This window comes from Cydia amplana, chromosome Z (genome assembly GCF_948474715.1).
Source record: "Cydia amplana chromosome Z, ilCydAmpl1.1, whole genome shotgun sequence".
NCBI classification, from domain to species: domain Eukaryota; kingdom Metazoa; phylum Arthropoda; class Insecta; order Lepidoptera; family Tortricidae; genus Cydia; species Cydia amplana.
The window spans coordinates 35,157,946-35,176,203 of NC_086096.1; the positions used below are offsets into that span (position 1 = coordinate 35,157,946).

General features: G+C 37.9%; 2 protein-coding genes across 2 annotated transcripts in view; one reads left to right on the forward strand and one right to left on the reverse strand.

The window, feature by feature from the left end:
- LOC134661251 (nuclear hormone receptor FTZ-F1 beta) overlaps positions 1-8,994 on the reverse strand; it is a 58,286-nt gene extending 49,292 nt beyond the window's left edge. Inside the window, exon 1 of the mRNA XM_063517237.1 lies at positions 8,567-8,994. The gene's annotated coding sequence lies outside the window, so the exon portion shown is untranslated. The remainder of the gene's footprint in view (positions 1-8,566) is intronic.
- Positions 8,995-9,528: 534 nt separating this feature from the next.
- Positions 9,529-15,868, forward strand: LOC134661931 (ras-related protein Rab-9B). Its single transcript, XM_063518184.1, has 4 exons — positions 9,529-10,027; positions 13,847-14,047; positions 14,591-14,733; positions 15,674-15,868. Exons 1-4 carry the CDS (start codon positions 9,818-9,820, stop codon positions 15,804-15,806), a joined length of 687 nt encoding a protein of 228 aa, XP_063374254.1. The 5' UTR covers positions 9,529-9,817; the 3' UTR covers positions 15,807-15,868.
- Positions 15,869-18,258: the final 2,390 nt, after the last annotated feature.

Consider the following 18,258-nt stretch of genomic DNA (forward strand, 5'->3'; position numbering starts at 1 on the left):
GTATAGGGTTGCTATACGTCAGGATTTTTGGTCCTTAGTCAGGATGGCGAGGGAACTTGGTGAATGTCAAAGGATTTTTCAGAAACCTCAAATTAGCATTAGATGCTGTATAAGATGGGAGTTGGGCAGTGAAACGGAAGGTTACGCTGTAGTATTTGTAAATGAAGAGGAGGGTTAAAAGATATACCTAAAAGTTACCTTGACAAAAAAGTGTGTTTTATAAAGTTAAAAGACTAAAAAAGCGGCCAAGTGCGAGTCGGACTCGCCCATGAAGGGTTCCGTATTTTTAGGGGATTTATGACGTATTCAAAAAAAACTACTTACTAGATCTCGTTCAAACCAATTTTCGGTGGAAGTTTGCATGGTACATCATATATTTTTTTTAGTTTTATCATTCTCTTATTTTAGAAGTTACAGGGGGGGGACACACATTTTACTACTTTGGAAGTGTCTCTCGCGCAAACTATGCAGGTTAGAAAAAAATGGTATTAGAAACCTCAATATCATTTTTGAAGACCTATCCATAGACACCCCACACGTATGCGTTTGATGAAAAAAAAATTTTGGAGTTTCAGTTCTAAGTATGGGGAACCCCCAAAATTTATTGTTTTTTTTTCTATTTTTCTGTGAAAATCTTAATGCGGTTCAGAGAATACATCTACTTACCAAGTTTCAACAGTATAGTTCTTATAGTTTCGGAAAAAAGTGGCTGTGACATACGGACGGACAGACAGACGGACAGACGGACGGACAGACAGACAGACAGACAGACATGACGAATCCATAAGGGTTCCGTTTTTTGCCATTTGGCTATTACGGAACCCTAAAAAACATTGAGATACTGAGGCCTAGTTAAGAGACTATTGCAGGGGGTTGGAGAATGAATAGTCCAGGTAATTTCAGATTTTTCAGGCTGTGGGGAATTTTGTCAGGATATAGAAAAAGTTATATGAGCCAAGTGAAGGAGCATGTAGGGGCCGTGTCGTACCAGGACACTAAAGGGCTGGCTTCGGATCGACCAAGGTGGAGGCAACTTCATCACGCTGCACCGACAAGAGCCCAGTACGGATATGATGGTCGTTCTTGTCTACGTGACAGCGTGATAAAACGGTGTCCGTCACTTTCTTTCCCACGGTGTTAAACAGTGACAGTTATTTTATCACGTGGATAAAGATGGATAAAGCTATCCATAATAGGCTGGCAGTACGGATATGATGGTCGTTCTTGTCTACGTGACAGCGTGATAAAACGGTGTCCGTCACTTTCTTTCCCACGGTGTTAAACAGTGACAGTTATTTTATCACGTGGATAAAGATGGATAAAGCTATCCATAATAGGCTGGCAGCTCTTAAATTGAATGAATGAATGAATTGAATGAAATGAAGGATAACCGTGTACGAGTACCTATTACTTAAAAGTATTTGTACTTACAGATTTTTTGGAAAGCGGCGCTTTAAATAATGCAAAAAGTCAATAATTATCTCTCATCTCTCATGTCGTGCAATGGGCTGTCATCGTTTTACCTCAAGTCATTTTATTAATGTATGTAATTACCTAAGTATAAGAAGCGACCGGTAGGTATCAAAAACTCAGTCAAAACAAGTCTATTTCGGTGAAAAAATCCCGAGGCCGCACCGCCTCCTATTTAAATTATTGGAGATGCAGCGGACGAAAACACATTTCATGTCCAATTAACGCAATTAATTAAATACATGTATTTTCGTTTAAAAATAGGTGGGTATTGAAAAAAAAAGCGTACAAAAAAAGCGTTAAAAGCGTAAGTGTAAGCGTAAAATCAGTGGTCCGGTCGGTTGAAACATTCAAATAAAGTCAAATAGCATTCAATCTGTCTGGTACTAGTTCTCATTGCTAGATATTGTAATACAACAAAATTAGTGCGAGTTACCATTACCAGACATAGATACGAGTATTACATGTAAAAAGGTGCAAGTCTCGCAACGCTTTTACTACAAAAAAGTTTTGCCAAGTCATTATATGTATTACAAATTAAAGATATCTTATTGATACGGTTTTAACACCCCCTGGCACTGATTAAAATAACCGACTTGGTTTCACATTACATCTCAGAACTTTTTTGTAGTAAAAGCGTTGCGAGACTTGCACCTTTTTACATGTAATGTTTTTGATGGGATCTCATCTCTTTTTGTAGGCAGTCCTTCTTTTCGGGTACTCATACCCATACTATGTATACACATATCATAACTAAACATATCTTCATTCATAGTCACATCGTACTATTTGTAGGAACTGCAACAGTAACTTTGTATTCTCATATATTTATATGGGATTACAAACTTACTTATGCAGTTCTTAGATCTTTAAAACGTGACTGAAATTGCAATATTTTTAGGTTTACCCTTTATGTGGCCATTAAACCCTAACTCTGTACCAAATTTCAGCTCTCTGAGTTTATGGGAAGTACTAATTCTATTCTGATGATCATGAGTGAGTGAATGAATGAGTGTCATAAATGCGAAACTTTGGTTTCGCTTAACTTCGGAACTAAATGACCTACAGACTTGAAATTTTGGATTTTAAGTGTGATTATAGCTTACTGGATGACGATAATTTCTGCGTTCTGGTCTTATCCAGAGGTTCTCAAATAGGGGCCTGAAAATGCGGCGAAATGGTTCCAGTAAAGGATGGTACGGCAGTGTTTGCTTCGCGCTCGACTTGGCGGGGGCACTGCCGTGCCCCCAGATATGTAATGCTCATGCCAAGTTTCATGCATGAATTGTTTTAAAATCCATACTAATATTATAAATGCGAAAGTGTGTCTGTCTGTCTGTCTGTTACCTCTTCACGCTTAAACCGCTGAACCGATTTAGTTGAAATTTGGTATGAAGATAGTTTGAGTCCCGAGGAAGGACATAGGATACTTATTATCTCAGAACTCACCTCTTAAGGGGGTGAAAAGGGGGTGGAAATTTGTATGGGCAATCAATAACCGCTGAACCGATTTAGTTGAAATTTGGTATGGAGATAGTTTAGAGTCCCGGGGAAGGACATAGGGTAGTTTTTATCCTAAAAATCTCCCTTTGAGGGGGTGAAAGTTTGTATGGGGAATCGTTAAAAAGCAGATTGGGTAAAAATAAGCTACCCAAATTACTAACTCCACGCAGACGAAGTCGCGGGCAAAAGCTAGTGAGAGTATAACTTCGATTGTATGCAAGCGGCTTTTTAGCGTCGGATTCGTGTGCTATGAAGTTCCTTGTGACAAGCCCTAACTCGTAGTTTAATTGCAAAATACATGCAAAACAAACAGCTCTTGCGAAATCTGTTTCAACATAGCGGTGTAACTGGAAAACTAACTCAATACCATAAACTAACTGTCCAAGCTAAACTACTAATTGTGGTCACTAAACCAGATTATAGGTAGTACCTACTAACATGGAGAAGGTTTACTGTGTAAACATGTATACAGCGAAATGTCCGTTCCTCCATTTCGCTCTTGCGATATTAGAGCGACTAAGACGCAGATATATTTCGATTTCGGCGAGTTTCGGCACAAAAATCATTCTTCGGCCGAAGGTTCCATTTCGGCCAAAAACTGCTGAGCCTACCAATCACGCCGAAACTGTATACATTTTCGGTGGTGTTCGACCGAAATTTGGGTTCCGCTTGCGGCATAAAAATCATGTTTCGACCGAAGGTTTTAATTGTTTCGGCCAAAGCTAGAGCAAAATCGAACCGTCAGTTTCAGTATGTAGGTAGCAGGGATGTTGCGAACATCCGCATCCGCATCCGCAACCGCGGAACTTCCGCATTATTTTCAACATCCGCATCTGCATCCGCATAAAATCGATGCGGAGCTTATGCGGATGCGGATGTCGAACAAGTCGGTACAGGAACGTCTTAGCGGCGGCGTAAGTGCTAGGTAATTTCGTCATTACCTATAACGAAATCGGCTAGATCCAGAAAATTCGGCCAAGTTACTGTTTATTAAATATAACGCACCTATATTCTTGCTCAAATACTAAGTTTCGTTTTTTTTTAATAAAAAAAATACTAAAAATGTAATATTTGACGTTTTCTATGTACCTAATCTTGACATCCGCATCCGCATCCGCATCCGCGGATGTGAGCCTTTAAATATCCGCATCCGCATCCGCGGATGTCAAAAAATCTGCATCCGCAACATCCCTGGTAGGTAGTTACATCAATACGAAACCAAGGTTGTTGAAATAATATACCTACATCTAAACCTATTATGATGTACATAGTTGCCTAATAACAAAGAATATTTAGTTTCATACAGGGTGGTCCAAACCTCGACTTCCAAATTTTTTTTTTAGATTTCTTTCATCGTGTGCTATCAGAATATACCCCATGTATGTTAGCCGATTTTTCGTAGTTTTCGAGTTATAAATTTTTGAACTTTTAAATTTGTTAAGAAATTCCGGGATGAACCAATTAATTTATTAAGTAATAATTTATTAATTAAACTTAAATAAATTAATTGTTTCGCCCCGGATATACCGTAAAAGATGACAAATCAAGCCTTTTTAGGGTTCCGTACCCAAAGGGTAAAAACGGGACCCTATTACTAAGACTCCGCTGTCCGTCCGTCCGTCCGTCCCTCCGTCTGTCCGTCCGTCCGTCCGTCTGTCACCAGGCTGTATCTCACGAACCGTGATAGCTAGACAGTTGAAATTTTCACAGATGATGTATTTCTGTTGCCGCTATACCAACAAATACTAAAACAGAATAAAATAAAGATTTAATTGGGGCTCCCATACAACAAACGTGATTTTTGACCGAAGTTAAGCAACGTCGGGCGGGGTCAGTACTTGGATGGGTGACCGTTTTTTTGCTTGTTTTGCTCTATTTTTTATTGATGGTGCGGAACCCTCCGTGCGCGAGTCCTACTCGCACTTGGCCAGTTTTTATTTTTATTATACGTCGTCAAAAAGATGATACAGTACCATTTGGGATTCAGCCTGTATGTATAGTCTGTGGTTGAAGTCTTCTAGAGGGATGAAAAGGGGATATTAAAGCCTATTGCCTCCAGAGTGTATTTTGACAGATGTCAAATACACTTGTTTGATTGTTAAAATTCTATCTGTCGATACAGCGCGCTGATAGACGGACGGACAACGGAGGCTTACATGTCCCACGCTCCAATACTATGCGACGTAAGCGCCAGCCGCCATAAGGTACCTTTTCCCGTGCAACGTCACATATTATCCGCAAATAGACATGTCCGGATTTTAGGTCTTTTCATCCTTTGTCAGAATTGCGCGGGGACTGGCGAGTGTCAGAGTTTTTAGAAACTTCGACGCAACCATATTTTTAGAATTATTTTATACTCGAAATGTAGGACTCAGTTGTGTTTTTAGTTAACGAGTTCCTATTATTAGATTGCCCAATTAGAAATGAAATATAATTATAATTAACAAAGAACGAAAAAATACCGTTTTCCTTCCCATACAAAAAATATCGGTATCCGATTCCTGAATAGAATCGCCAGTAACTAGAAAATGCGAAATGCGCCCCAAGGCGGCTTTCATATGTACCTTATTCTATAGAATGATGCAATTAAGCTGCCGATTGCAGGCACTGTTACCGGTTTTTACCTGTAGTTACAGAAATACAGGGTGGCCTGAAAACACGTTGACACATTTTTTTTGGGAATATTTTTTTCTTACTTACACGTAGGTATTTTACAATTTGTATATTTTAATTGTTATACACTCTACTGTTATGTAAAAAGGTGATAGTTTTGCTCGACCTCGTCGCAAAAAAAACATCAATTATCCGAACTAGTCTCGATCCCGACCAGTTGTCATATCGAGGTTTTACCTGTAAGTCAGTTCAATTTAAAAAGTAAACAGTCTACCCAAAAGCCTCAAAATGAACTTTCATGTCTATCGCCTAATGTTACAAAGTTATCCGAGCACGGTGTTGCCACTCTAACGGTACAGTACCGTATTAGTATACGATAGTTCTAATATTAGCCTTCCTCCTAAGGCCCAAGGTCCTACCTATAGTACCTCTTCAGTTCGATGAAATTGAAATCCTATTCAATTGGAACATGAGTCGCTTTTGTTTTGTTTCGTTCAATTTTCCAAGAACGCAAAATCAACTAACTCTATTTCCTACACTATAGGATGCTATAGGTTAAAATGTCAGTGGCAAATATTGGATTTTTCATTGATTTTTCATTTGTATGGCATATTTCATTAGGAGGCTATCAAGACAATCGTACAACAGCAAACGAAAAGTCACGTGATTACATCCATACGAGTGTGTGAGTGCCACGATACACGTCAAACTCCTTGCAAGTTAGCACATTTGAAAGGGTACCTTTTAATCACCCAACTACCATTCCATAGTCCCCATAGTTCACTCCCACGACTATGGTCGTCAAGTTCATAGCGCTAGCGGTTCGCCAAAAAACGCTGCAAATGGTGGTAAAGGTATGAAAATCGGTACGATTGATCTTTAGGACATTTGAAACAATTTGAACCGAATCACTAAGAAATAAAAAAAAAGCGGCCAAGTGCGAGTCGGACTCGCCCATGAAGGGTTCCGTATTTAGGCGATTTATGACGTATAAAAAAAAAACTACTTACTAGATCTCGTTCAAACCAATTTTCGGTGGAAGTTTACATGGTAATCTACATCATATATTTTTTGTAGTTTTATCATTCTCTTATTTTAGAAGTTACAGGGGGGGGGGGACACACATTTTACCACTTTGGAAGTGTCTCTCGCGCAAACTATTCAGTTTAGAAAAAAATGATATTAGAAACCTCAATATCATTTTTGAAGACCTATCCATAGATACCCCACACGTATGGGTTTGATGAAAAAAAATTTTTGAGTTTCAGTTCGAAGTATGGGGAACCCCAAAAATTTATTGTTTTTTTTTTCTATTTTTGTGTGAAAATCTTAATGCGGTTCACAGAATACATCTACTTACCAAGTTTCAACAGTATAGTTCTTATAGTTTCGGAGAAAAGTGGCTGTGACATACGGACGGACAGACAGACGGACAGACAGACAGACATGACGAATCTATAAGGGTTCCGTTTTTTGCCATTTGGCTACGGAACCCTAAAAACGAGAGGAGTTATGACATTGCCTTCAAAATGTGACGTCCAAATAATAATCACACCTTTAGCATGCCATAGGAGCTTTTAGAAATGTAGACTATAGAATTGTTTTACGGTACGAAAACTTGTATGTAATGGTAGTGTATAGTTAGTCGAGAAGAGGTTTTACTCGTTTAACTTTTTGTTGTAAACAGACTAATATATTTTTAAAGGCTATATTACATTAGTCACGGCGGATTCAGAACTGGTTTTAATAACCAGTTCTGATTAGAAATGCTTAGACGGTGCAGAACTAATTACAAACAACATTAGGAGACATTTGATAATCGCATCGAAATACGATTTGAAAATGCGAATCGCTAATGGGACGATTTTCATAAAGTATTTTATTTTTCATCAGATTTGGATACAATTTGGCTAGTTTGTAGAGCTCGTCATTCTGGGTGAAATAAATACGAAATCCCTATTGATTTACCTAATTACATTTAGAGTTACAAAAATACACTACCATACGTTTTAGTAAATTAGTGAAGTGGAATGTATTAGGACAAGAAATTGTGCAGAATAGGGAACTTTATCTATTCACCAAATTTAATCCAAACCTGGCAAAAAAATATATATTTAAGGTGCATATTGTGGGTAATTTTTTTTACACAATTTAACAAACGCTAAAGGAGAATATTTTGAAGATATATTTGTTTTAGTTAAATTATTGTAGTTTAATTTTAAATGACATTTTGTAAAAGATGTAAGTAGGAAAAATATTCCTACACATTTTTTGACAACGTATTTTTATGCGACCCTGTACCTTTTACACTGCATGTACATAACATAACGGTAGATTCTGTTACCGATATTTATCTTGACCAAAAATACTTGGTTAAATCGTTAAACTCAAAGAGAACGCTATATTCTGCAAGGTTATTTACCTTCGTTTCTGCTAGTAAACTGGTTAAAGGCTATACGATATAAAATATTGCATCATACGAGTTGCATTACAGATACAGATAGCAATCATTAAAATCCTGTAAGAGAACATTCGCAATGCAAAGCATATAAAACACACGAAATAAATCGTACATTTTGGTCGAACCTCCTCTTTTTTTTTTCAGATAGAAGTCAAATTGAATTCTAACAAGAAAAGGTAAAAAAATACTTTCGAAGTCAGCGCTTATGCTATACAGTCTTTATTAAACATATAATTAATCGTAATAAGTAACTAATACATAGTAGTTTCATGATTAAAGTACAAAGCACTCAGTGTTTTTTACCTTTACTCGTGTGCGTGTAAAGAGGAGTGCCCCGCAACGGGTGTGGACGAGACATACGAGTGTATCAGGCGACGGGGGTGCTACCCTTGTCATGTGACGACGCGACCTTCAGTCGGCGCACCGACCTTGAGCGGCGCTCGCCCCGCGGGTCAGAGGTGAATGCACTTCCCCGCGCCCGTCGCGCCCCGCTGCCCCACGTCTAACGCCACCACTCACCTCGCTTCCTAACATTCCAGCTGCTAAACTCCCGACTCGCAACGCCGAGCTCTACTAGCCAGCACCCACCCGACAGGTCTCGGCACGACGCGGCACACCTTTCCCATTAAATGCCACCGACAAGTATATTGACATCGACGCCAGACAGTTTCGACTCGGAAAGTTGTTTACCGGTCACACACGCGCACGCGATATATTAAAGTTAACACGAAACTTGGGAAAAGAAAGTTGTATTCACACAAAATATAGATTTAACAAGGAAAACATTGTATACGGCGAACGGCGAGCGGCGAGCGACTGTGACGCGACGTCCTCCCGTCTCCGCAAAACAAAGCGGAATGAACTCAGTCAAGCGCACGAACGTGACATCTCGCGAGTCGCCACTCCGAAAAGGAATGGTTTGGCCATCTAGCGGTGAAATTGTGTTCTAGAATGACATCCCAAAAAACTATTTCCGTCGCGTTGAATACAATACTCCATAGATGGCAGTATTAAACTTGTATGAAATTATTGTTTTGTTGTTGCAGTTTATTCGTTACGTGTAACGTGTAGATTTTGTTTAGAATTATTATGATATTGTACGATTACTTTTATTTTAACCTAAATATTTATTGTAACTAAAACACCAGTAGTGCCATCTAGGGAGACTTACACCTAATACTTTTCTTTTTTTTCTCAGGTTTATCATGATGTGTGAATTTTTCAATAGATGGCACTTTTACTATGTACGTTTAAGAAGACTATCAAAACCTTTTTTTTAATTACTAATTTAAGTAATTACTGTTATTATATTATAGTTATACAATGAACTCTTATTCTAAGAGCTTGTATACTTTTTTAAATATAACAATACTACTATTTCGTTCCAATGACGATGGCATATATATATATATATTATACTACTCTTTGGACGATGGTGTCAAAATACTTCTGCTCAAACTTTTTTCAGATTGACATGACAATTAAATCTGACGTTTCCTTAAAGATTACACATTACTGTGTGTTTGATTTGTGTAGCGAAATTAATTCGTGAAATCGATCAGCTGAGCACAAAAACATTTCAGTCAGAAAACTGTGCAAACCAAGTAAAACTTTCCATAACGCATACTCTCAGAGCTCGCATCAAAGCTCATTACAACGCCCATCATATTGAGTCATTAATCAAACACCAGTAAATTTAACACTTGCTTTCAAGGTTGCATCAATAAAAGACCTAACCAGTGCTTGGAATATAATGGTGATATTTTAAAAATGGGCGAGGAAAGTGATCGTGATTGCGGGAGGAGCGGGCCGAAGAATTGCTTGCTGAAAATCGTGATTTTGGGTGATGGTGGGGTAGGCAAGTCCTGTCTGATGAGCCGATTCATTTCGAACCATTTCGATGATCACAGCTTCCATACTATTGGTGTGGAGTTCATGAATAAGACCATAGAGGTGAATGGGAGGCATTATACTTTACAAGTAAGTGAATTTGTAGTTTTAGTTTCTTTGGTTAAGTGCAGGCTGGATTAAAGTGGCTATGGTGTTGAACAGCAATGTTCTAAGCAAAGTCTTTTAAGGCCGGTACAGATGGACTGTAACTTGTATGGGAACTGCATGCTGATGTTGCAATTGGCGTGCAGTTCCTATACAAATTGTAGTTCGTCTGTATAGGCCCTCAGAGTTGTGACTTGTGAAGCGCTGAATATTTAGTAATCAAAATTATTTGTTTTTCTTTGGCTGACTGACAATTTGATTGCAACTTGGAGTGAATGACCTTAATTGTTATGCTATTAATATTATAAATTGGTTTCTATGTGTCATAAAGTTTACAAACTACTAATTTGTATAATACAAATGTTTAAACCACAATATAACAGGGAAATCCCTGTAAATATGTACTAATATTTTTGTAAACATTATTCTCTCTCTGCTTGGCAATGTCATGTGAATGTGATCCCCGAATATACATATATATATATATATATATATATATATATATATATATATATATATATATATATATATATATATATGTATATATATATATATATGTATATATAAGTAAATAAACAAGAATTGCTTGTTTAGAGGTGTTAGATAGATTGATAGATAAATGGCACAACAGAGTATAGGGATAGTGACAGTAAACCATCTGCAAGCATTTTACTCATAGGAATTCTGATGACACTGAGATGCAATGCACTAGCAACCTTTTTCATTGTACTAGTTGAATCACTTGCTGAAAAATACATATGGGGTAATTCTTGAGCTATAGTCAGTCTTCTATAGTTAATACTTGGTGCTAATTCATCTATTTTTGACCCTTCCCCCTAAAATCATCCAAAAATCATGCTTCGAATGACCTCATTTCCTCCTATGTGATGCTACCATCATCCAATGTCCAGACCCCCCCCCCCCCCAATTTGAAGTGACGTAATTTATGAATGGCTCCTATGCTATTGCCGCCAAGCGAATTTGTTCTAACATCGGAATTATAATGATGATAGAGATAGAATGTTGCGCAGTGTGACATGAGCAAGAGAGACAAGCAAAATTATTGCAATAGTAGTGACACATAAAAATATACTTTTCGATAATATGATAGAGTCCATTTTTGATGTTTGCACTTTGACCTTAGTTAGGAAGGTTATATAATTTAAGGTGAATTAGAGGCTCCAGATAAGGAAAATGTTATGATGTTGCAGATTACATACATATTTGGATATCTTGTGAGGTTAAAATGTATCATATCATACCGTAGACTAAATAACATTGTTATACCTACGTTTCATATAATTTTTAAGGGTAGACTGACATTTCAATACCACTTTGAAATATCATTAAAAATACTATTAATCGAACGAGCGAGCGAAGCGAAGCGAAGTTCTTACATTCGACTTTGAACACGCGGCTGGCTAGCGGCACGTCTCGGCATTTCGATGTTTTTAAGCTGAACTGTCAGAAGATAGTTTGATACTCAATAACTTACATAAATTTGTTCTAATTTAAATGAAATTGGGTAAACGTGTAGTCGAGGGAATTATATTTTAGTCATTAAATTATGAGCAGGCCCGATCAAGAGGTTATTGAGCTAGAAGAGCTTAGAAGGCCAAAAAGCTGTTTGTGAGAGGTCTTGCTATTCTGGTCATTTTTTTGCAAGAAACATGGTCGAGTTTAGTATCAAATGAAAGTGCTCGACTTACACTTTTATAATATCGTTTTTAAATTTACCATTTTGAAATAATTAGCAAGATAAAAATAAAATAGAATAAACATAATATATGTATTTGACATTTGACAGGAAATATTTCGGGTTAGCACAGATACAGTTTATTTTAATCTCTATGGTGGTGACTTAAATCCAGGGGAGGGACAGCCGTATACGAAGCCCTTTATTCGAAAAAATAGCGCCATCTATATTACTTAACGCTAAACTTGTAAATGGCGCTTCAAAATTGATGCAAAAAAGCAAATCTTCTCAGTAGAAAAAGGCGCGAAACCCAAATTTTCTATGAGACCATATCCCTTCGCGCCTACATTTTTTCTACTGACAAGATCTGCTTGGCCAACTATATTATACATACTACTCTTTGCTTAAATCAATCAGTTAAGGGCTCCACATATACCTTGCAATAAATCCACGCGATTTTTGATCCACTGCCGCCTATAGAGCGACATAAAATAGTAGAAATTAAATAAAATGGAACTCAAAAATGTCCATACTAAATTGTTGCCATGTGTAAGCATTTTACGTCAAAAATGTGACAGTTACGTAGAAAGTGGCGCCCTCATTTATTTTCTATTATTTTATGTCGCACTATACGAGTACCTAAGTAGGTGCATCAAAGTCAATCGCTATATAATTTTTTGTTAACCGCGAGTTCTCAGTTCGGGGCGAACTACTAGTACATTAAATTACATACAGAATTATCATAGTCTAACTAACTGGAACATTGTGAAACATGTTGTCTGTCACTAATGCATCACACATTTCTTGTCTCACTAGTGACTAGACAGTACACAGTACCTTAATTACTGCAAAAGTGACGTGAGCCGTACATATATCTATCAGTTTATCACTTAAGCCCCTGACTTAAGTGATAAACTGAACTTTTTTTAGGCACGCCCCCCTGCTGCCTAAAATAAAGTTCCCACGCCCCCCTTTTCGCTTCGATGCATGGAAACGGAGAACTATTAGGCAATCGTGTTCAAATTTCCCGCGCCCTCCACTTTGGGAACCTCTGACTTAAGTGGTCTCCCCATCGTATGCGGGACCGCTCGCCGCCCCTGTGTGCGAGCTTATACGTACAATACGTACATAAGGCTGTCTCGTTCACACACCGGAGTGGCATGCGGATCCTCATCTAATTCAATGTGCGTAAAGGGGCCCACTGATTAACAGTCCGCCGGACGGTATCGGCCTGTCAGTTAGAACAAAAAGTTGACAGTTCCGAACAACTGACAGGCCGATACCGTCCGGCGGACTGTTAATCAGTGGGCCCCTTAAGTTTCTACACTCCACCCGTTTTTAGGGTTCCGTACCCAAAGGGTAAAAAACGGGACCCTATTACTAAAACTTCGCTGTCCGTCCGTCCGTCTGTCACCACTGTCACCAGGCTGTATCTCATGAACCGCGATAGCAAGACAGTTGAAATTTTCACAAATGATGTATCTCTGTTGCCGCTATAACAACAAATACTAAAAATAAAATAAAATAAATATTTAAGGGGGGCTCCCATACAACAAACACGATTTTTTTGCTCTATTTTTTGTTGATGGTGCGGAACCCTCCGTGCGCGAGTCCGACTCGCACTTGGCCGGTTTTTTAATCATAAAGAGTCACGTAAGTCGTAAAGGCGCGGTGCGCATTGTATGTTTCATTGCCACACAGATACCGGCTCGGCCTTGCGTGCTAACATAAAGGAGGTTTTCCTTTCACAGTTACAATATTTGTTAGTAACAATGTTGAAGTAATACATACATATATGGGTAACACTGAAAGTTTTTATAACGAGCGAATCTCTACATGAATAATAAGAAATATTTATTTGTACACTAGAGCTAGCTGTCTATTTTTTAACTTGCACTGCATTTGTTTATTTTTTTCTGTACACGCGAAATAGAGCAAACGCATAACGTGCGCATAAAAGCTTATTTATTTCTCTAAAGATGGGCATAAAACAAGGAAACCTCGGCGCTGTAAAGGTGCCATGAATTTATTTAGAAATAATCGAATAAGAAGATCATAGGTAATTTGTTTGTAATAAATGTCTAGTTAATAATACTTTTTTTTTCTAGGTATGGGACACAGCAGGCCAGGAACGCTTCAAATCCCTCCGGACGCCGTTCTACCGCGGCTCGGATATATGCATACTAGCTTACTCTGTGGACGACCGAAGTTCATTCCAAAATGTCAAGATGTGGCTGAATGAGTTTTTGCACTATGCGGCAGTTAAGAATGGCGTCGAAAGGTTCCCCTTCATGGTTGTAGGAAACAAGGTACTTTTACTATTTAGGTTTTTATCACTACATAGTATAAAACAAAGTCGCTTCCCGCTGTCTGTCTGTATGTATGCTTAGATCTTTAAAACTACGCAACGGATTTTGATGCGTTTTATTTTTAATAGGTAGAGTGATTCAAGAGGTAGGTATAATTTGTTAACCCGTGCGAAGCCGGGGTGGGTCGCTAGTTTTATTATAAAGTAAACCTCTTTGTTGTTACTCCGAAAATTTACCCCGTGAGTACTGAAAGTTTTTAGAATGAGGTAACAGATTTTTAAAAAACTATTGTTTCTTCACATTGGCTAGTAGTATCTCCTATGGTAAGAGTTACAGCACCAATTTATGTGCTTTAAGTAGGTTATTTCTTAAAAAGACACAACAATCAAATCTCATCAGCCTTAAATTAGCTCATTGAATATAGAACACAATCTTTAAAGTTCCACATGTGGTCCCTAAACCGCCACTGCCTTGACAATTTAAAAAAAATAAACAAAGCTTAGTTCCCCGACATGTTTGAAACAGTTTTGTTTTTTTTTTCAGTCAGATGTGACGTCACGCGAGCGAGAGGTGACGTACGATCAACTGAAACAGCTGTGCGCAGACAACAAGATAGCATCGTACATTGAGACTTCGGCTAAGAGCGATAACAATGTCGTCGAAGCTTTCACTATGGCTGTTCAAAGGTAAGCGGGGTCGCCATGAGGTGTACGGGTAGTCTACCACACAAGTACTACAACAGTGTGTTCGTGACCTGCGAGTACTGCTGTGCCGTTTGAAAGTTTCGTAAATTGCGAATTCCACAAAAGTAAGTTTCGGAAATTTCTCACATTTATTTATGAAAGTTTCCTTTATTTTCTTGAAATTTCGTAGAAAATTTCCAACTTTTCGGAAACTTTCCGCAACTTATACATTTGTACATATGAGTAGCTACATTTGTGCAAAAGCACTATATTAGACGGCTGAAATAGCCATCCAAGGTCGTCCGTTTAATTAACACAGCCAGCAAATGCCATCTCATTCCCCGACTACAATTTGAGGCTTAGTTTGTGGTATTCCCCGTAGTACGATGACTAGTGAAACTCGCAAGTTGATAATTTGGACGACATACAGCGTGCGCGTGCGCCTGGTGATTCCCTGCAAGCGGTATATCGACTATAGTGATTCACTCACTCCTGCTGTACTGACCTTCTGTGAGTTACTACTGTGAGGAGTATACAAATAAAATAAACTCGGCCGATTTTCACCTTTCCATACAAACGGAATTTCGTTATCATTTTAAAGTCACGTGTTGGATTGTAATAAAACTTTGCACATACAATGACACGAGGTATATCTAGGTCTGTAATTAGTTTATATAGCTCCCGTTTATAAATAAACGAAATAGAGCAAAAACAAATTTTGTATGAAAATTTTAAATTCGCTGTATTTTTTACACATAGATATACCTTATCCTATTGTGAGTACAAAGTTTCAGAGCAAACTAACTACTCGTTTTAAAATGAGAGCGTAACTAAGGTTCGAATGGAGAACCGAGCTTTCCGGGGACCCTTAAAGCGACGAAAGAGCTTGTAGACGGTCTTTCCCACATTTACTTTACTATAACTTTAAATAATAACTTTTCAGATGGGTGGAGCTCGAGCAAGTCGCCGAGAAAGAAATGGGCATGCTTGAGAACCCTGACTCCATCACGTTACATGGCGACCGCGGCGTGTCCAACCTGCGAGCGACTTGCTGCTCTCGCTTCACCGACGCTTGAACGTGATCCGGTACATTCCGCGGCGTACTATAAAGGCTATAATCCCTTGCGTGTCCGAATGCGACGTAAAGATAAGTGGTAACTTCGGTGAAGTTCAAAACTTTTTTACAATCACTACACCTTATAAAACAATGTCCCCCAATCAATGTTTGCGATAAACTCAAAAACTACTGAACGGAATTTCATGCGGTTTTGAGGAAGGTTTAGGTGCATACCATTCGCTGGAAATGTTAAATATCTCTTCTATGTGAAGCTATGCTAATTGTATGTCAAGAATATTAATTTGAACGTTACGTCTGCGAGCGACTTGCGAGTATGCCTTTCATAAATTACTGAATGCGTCGTTCGTTTTGGCAGAGTTAAAAACTCACAATGCTTTAATTTTAGTCTCTAATTTAGCCTATGGAAGGACCATTACTACATTTACTACATATTAAAACGTTCAATAGTGTCTGACTGACTGGACTGCTAAATCCGTCTGTGGGAAATTCCGTCCGTTTTTTTTTCAACAGTCAGTTACAGATCTCCAGATGTTTTATACTGCTGGAACTAAAAGCAACCGATTATTATCGAAGAAGTTAAACATAGTCACAGAATAAATAATACGAGTAGTACTAAGTACAGAAGACTCACTCTCTAATAAAACGCGTCTGTTACGATCAGCACAGATATGGCCGCTAGGTGGCGACAGCGCCACGCGCGGCTTATGCCTTTCCCCAAAATTGGGGCCGGAACTTTTAGCTACCTGTAGCAAAGCGACGAAATCGCGGAGTGAGACACGCCTGACATAGTGTACCTACTGTCGTTTGGACAAAAAGCGGCCGCGTACGGAATTTACTGCAGACGAATTTGCCAAATTGAAATTAAGTACTTAGATAAGGTAAGGTGAGGTAAGACGAACATAGTTTATTTTGCTCGAGGGACAAACAGTATGAGGATTCCATACATGTGTTTGTCTTCACCCGGTGATGGTCTTACCCCACCTTACCTTATTTTATTATTATTTCCTTTTGAAATTGTATGTAGAATCTTACTTTACTGGTATATTTTATTTCCATAGTGACCAAAAACTAACAAACTAAGTGTAAGTATGTTCTGGAGGAAGTGATATGTGATTTAATCACGGGTTTTCGTGAAACGAAACTTTGGTAAAATCTATTTAAGCTGAGATAATGAATGTAGGCTTAACACATTAACTGCCAGCGACCCGCTAGGCGGGTTCACTGTTCGTAGGCGCTTTTCGCTACATACGGTTTTTCCCGTATATCGGCTACGCTCATAGCGCGTAGCTCGCGCTGGCACTGGATGTGTTAAAAGAAATTGTGATGACGTTTGGTTCATACAATAACTTCGATTATGTTCTCTACAGTTTTCTAATTTTGATTGAAACCAAACCTACATAATTTTTCAGACACAGGTTACGACAAATAATTGAATTTTTATGCAACATTCCAGTCCCGAAATCGAGACTGCAATGTTTTTAATTGACTGACCATAAACCACACACTTCGCGACCTATTTTTTAACCGGCAACGTCGACTTTGCCGTCCAGTTTTGAGAAAAGATTATTTTTATAATATATAGTTTATAATTTGCTTCATATAGGTTGTGTTCCAAGAGTTTATTTACTTATTTATTTGCACGCTTAAGTTAACTACATTAATATATACACACTTATACTTATTGTACATACCTACTTATTCCGTTTAAGGTAAGAGGCTGTTTTTGTTTATGCACATGATTGAATGAAAACATTACAGTTTTCTGTGTAGATGAGAGATTTGCTCGTATTAAAACGGTTTTCGAATGCTTATATATTAATGTTGTTGATTATACAAGTATAGGCAACTTAGATTTTAGAATGACGAAGCCTGTTGCGGATATCATCCTTGTTGTGTTTGGGACGAAGCATGTTGCTGATTTGCATTTGTGGCCACCGGACGAAGCCTGCGTTGTGGATTTGTTACATATATAACTAGAGTTTTTTCTTGAATAAATTATTTTATCTAGTATAGGCACATGTACATAACGTATGAATTCTTTTTACACCGTAGGTCTCTAATTTATTAATTCTCAGTCAATTTGACAAAAAGTCGTTTACAATACTAATGATACTGATCTAAAAAAACATGTACAGTCGACGTCAAAGTTATGTTTACATGTCTGTAGTGGTTTATTACCAATGTTTACTTTATATTAGCATATTAATATGTAACATTCTAAAAAATTTAGAAGCCAGACATTTTTGCAGATGTAAAAACTTTACCTATTTACAAGCTTAAAGCTTGTAAAGTCTGTGACTGTCTTAAAAGTCTACAATACGGTTAATATTATTTCAACTAAATCCATTTATATACTATAATTTTAAAAAGTACACCCTACGTAAAATAATAACCTCAATATTTATGAGACCAAAACTATCGCTTAAATGTCATTTAAATTATAAGACTCA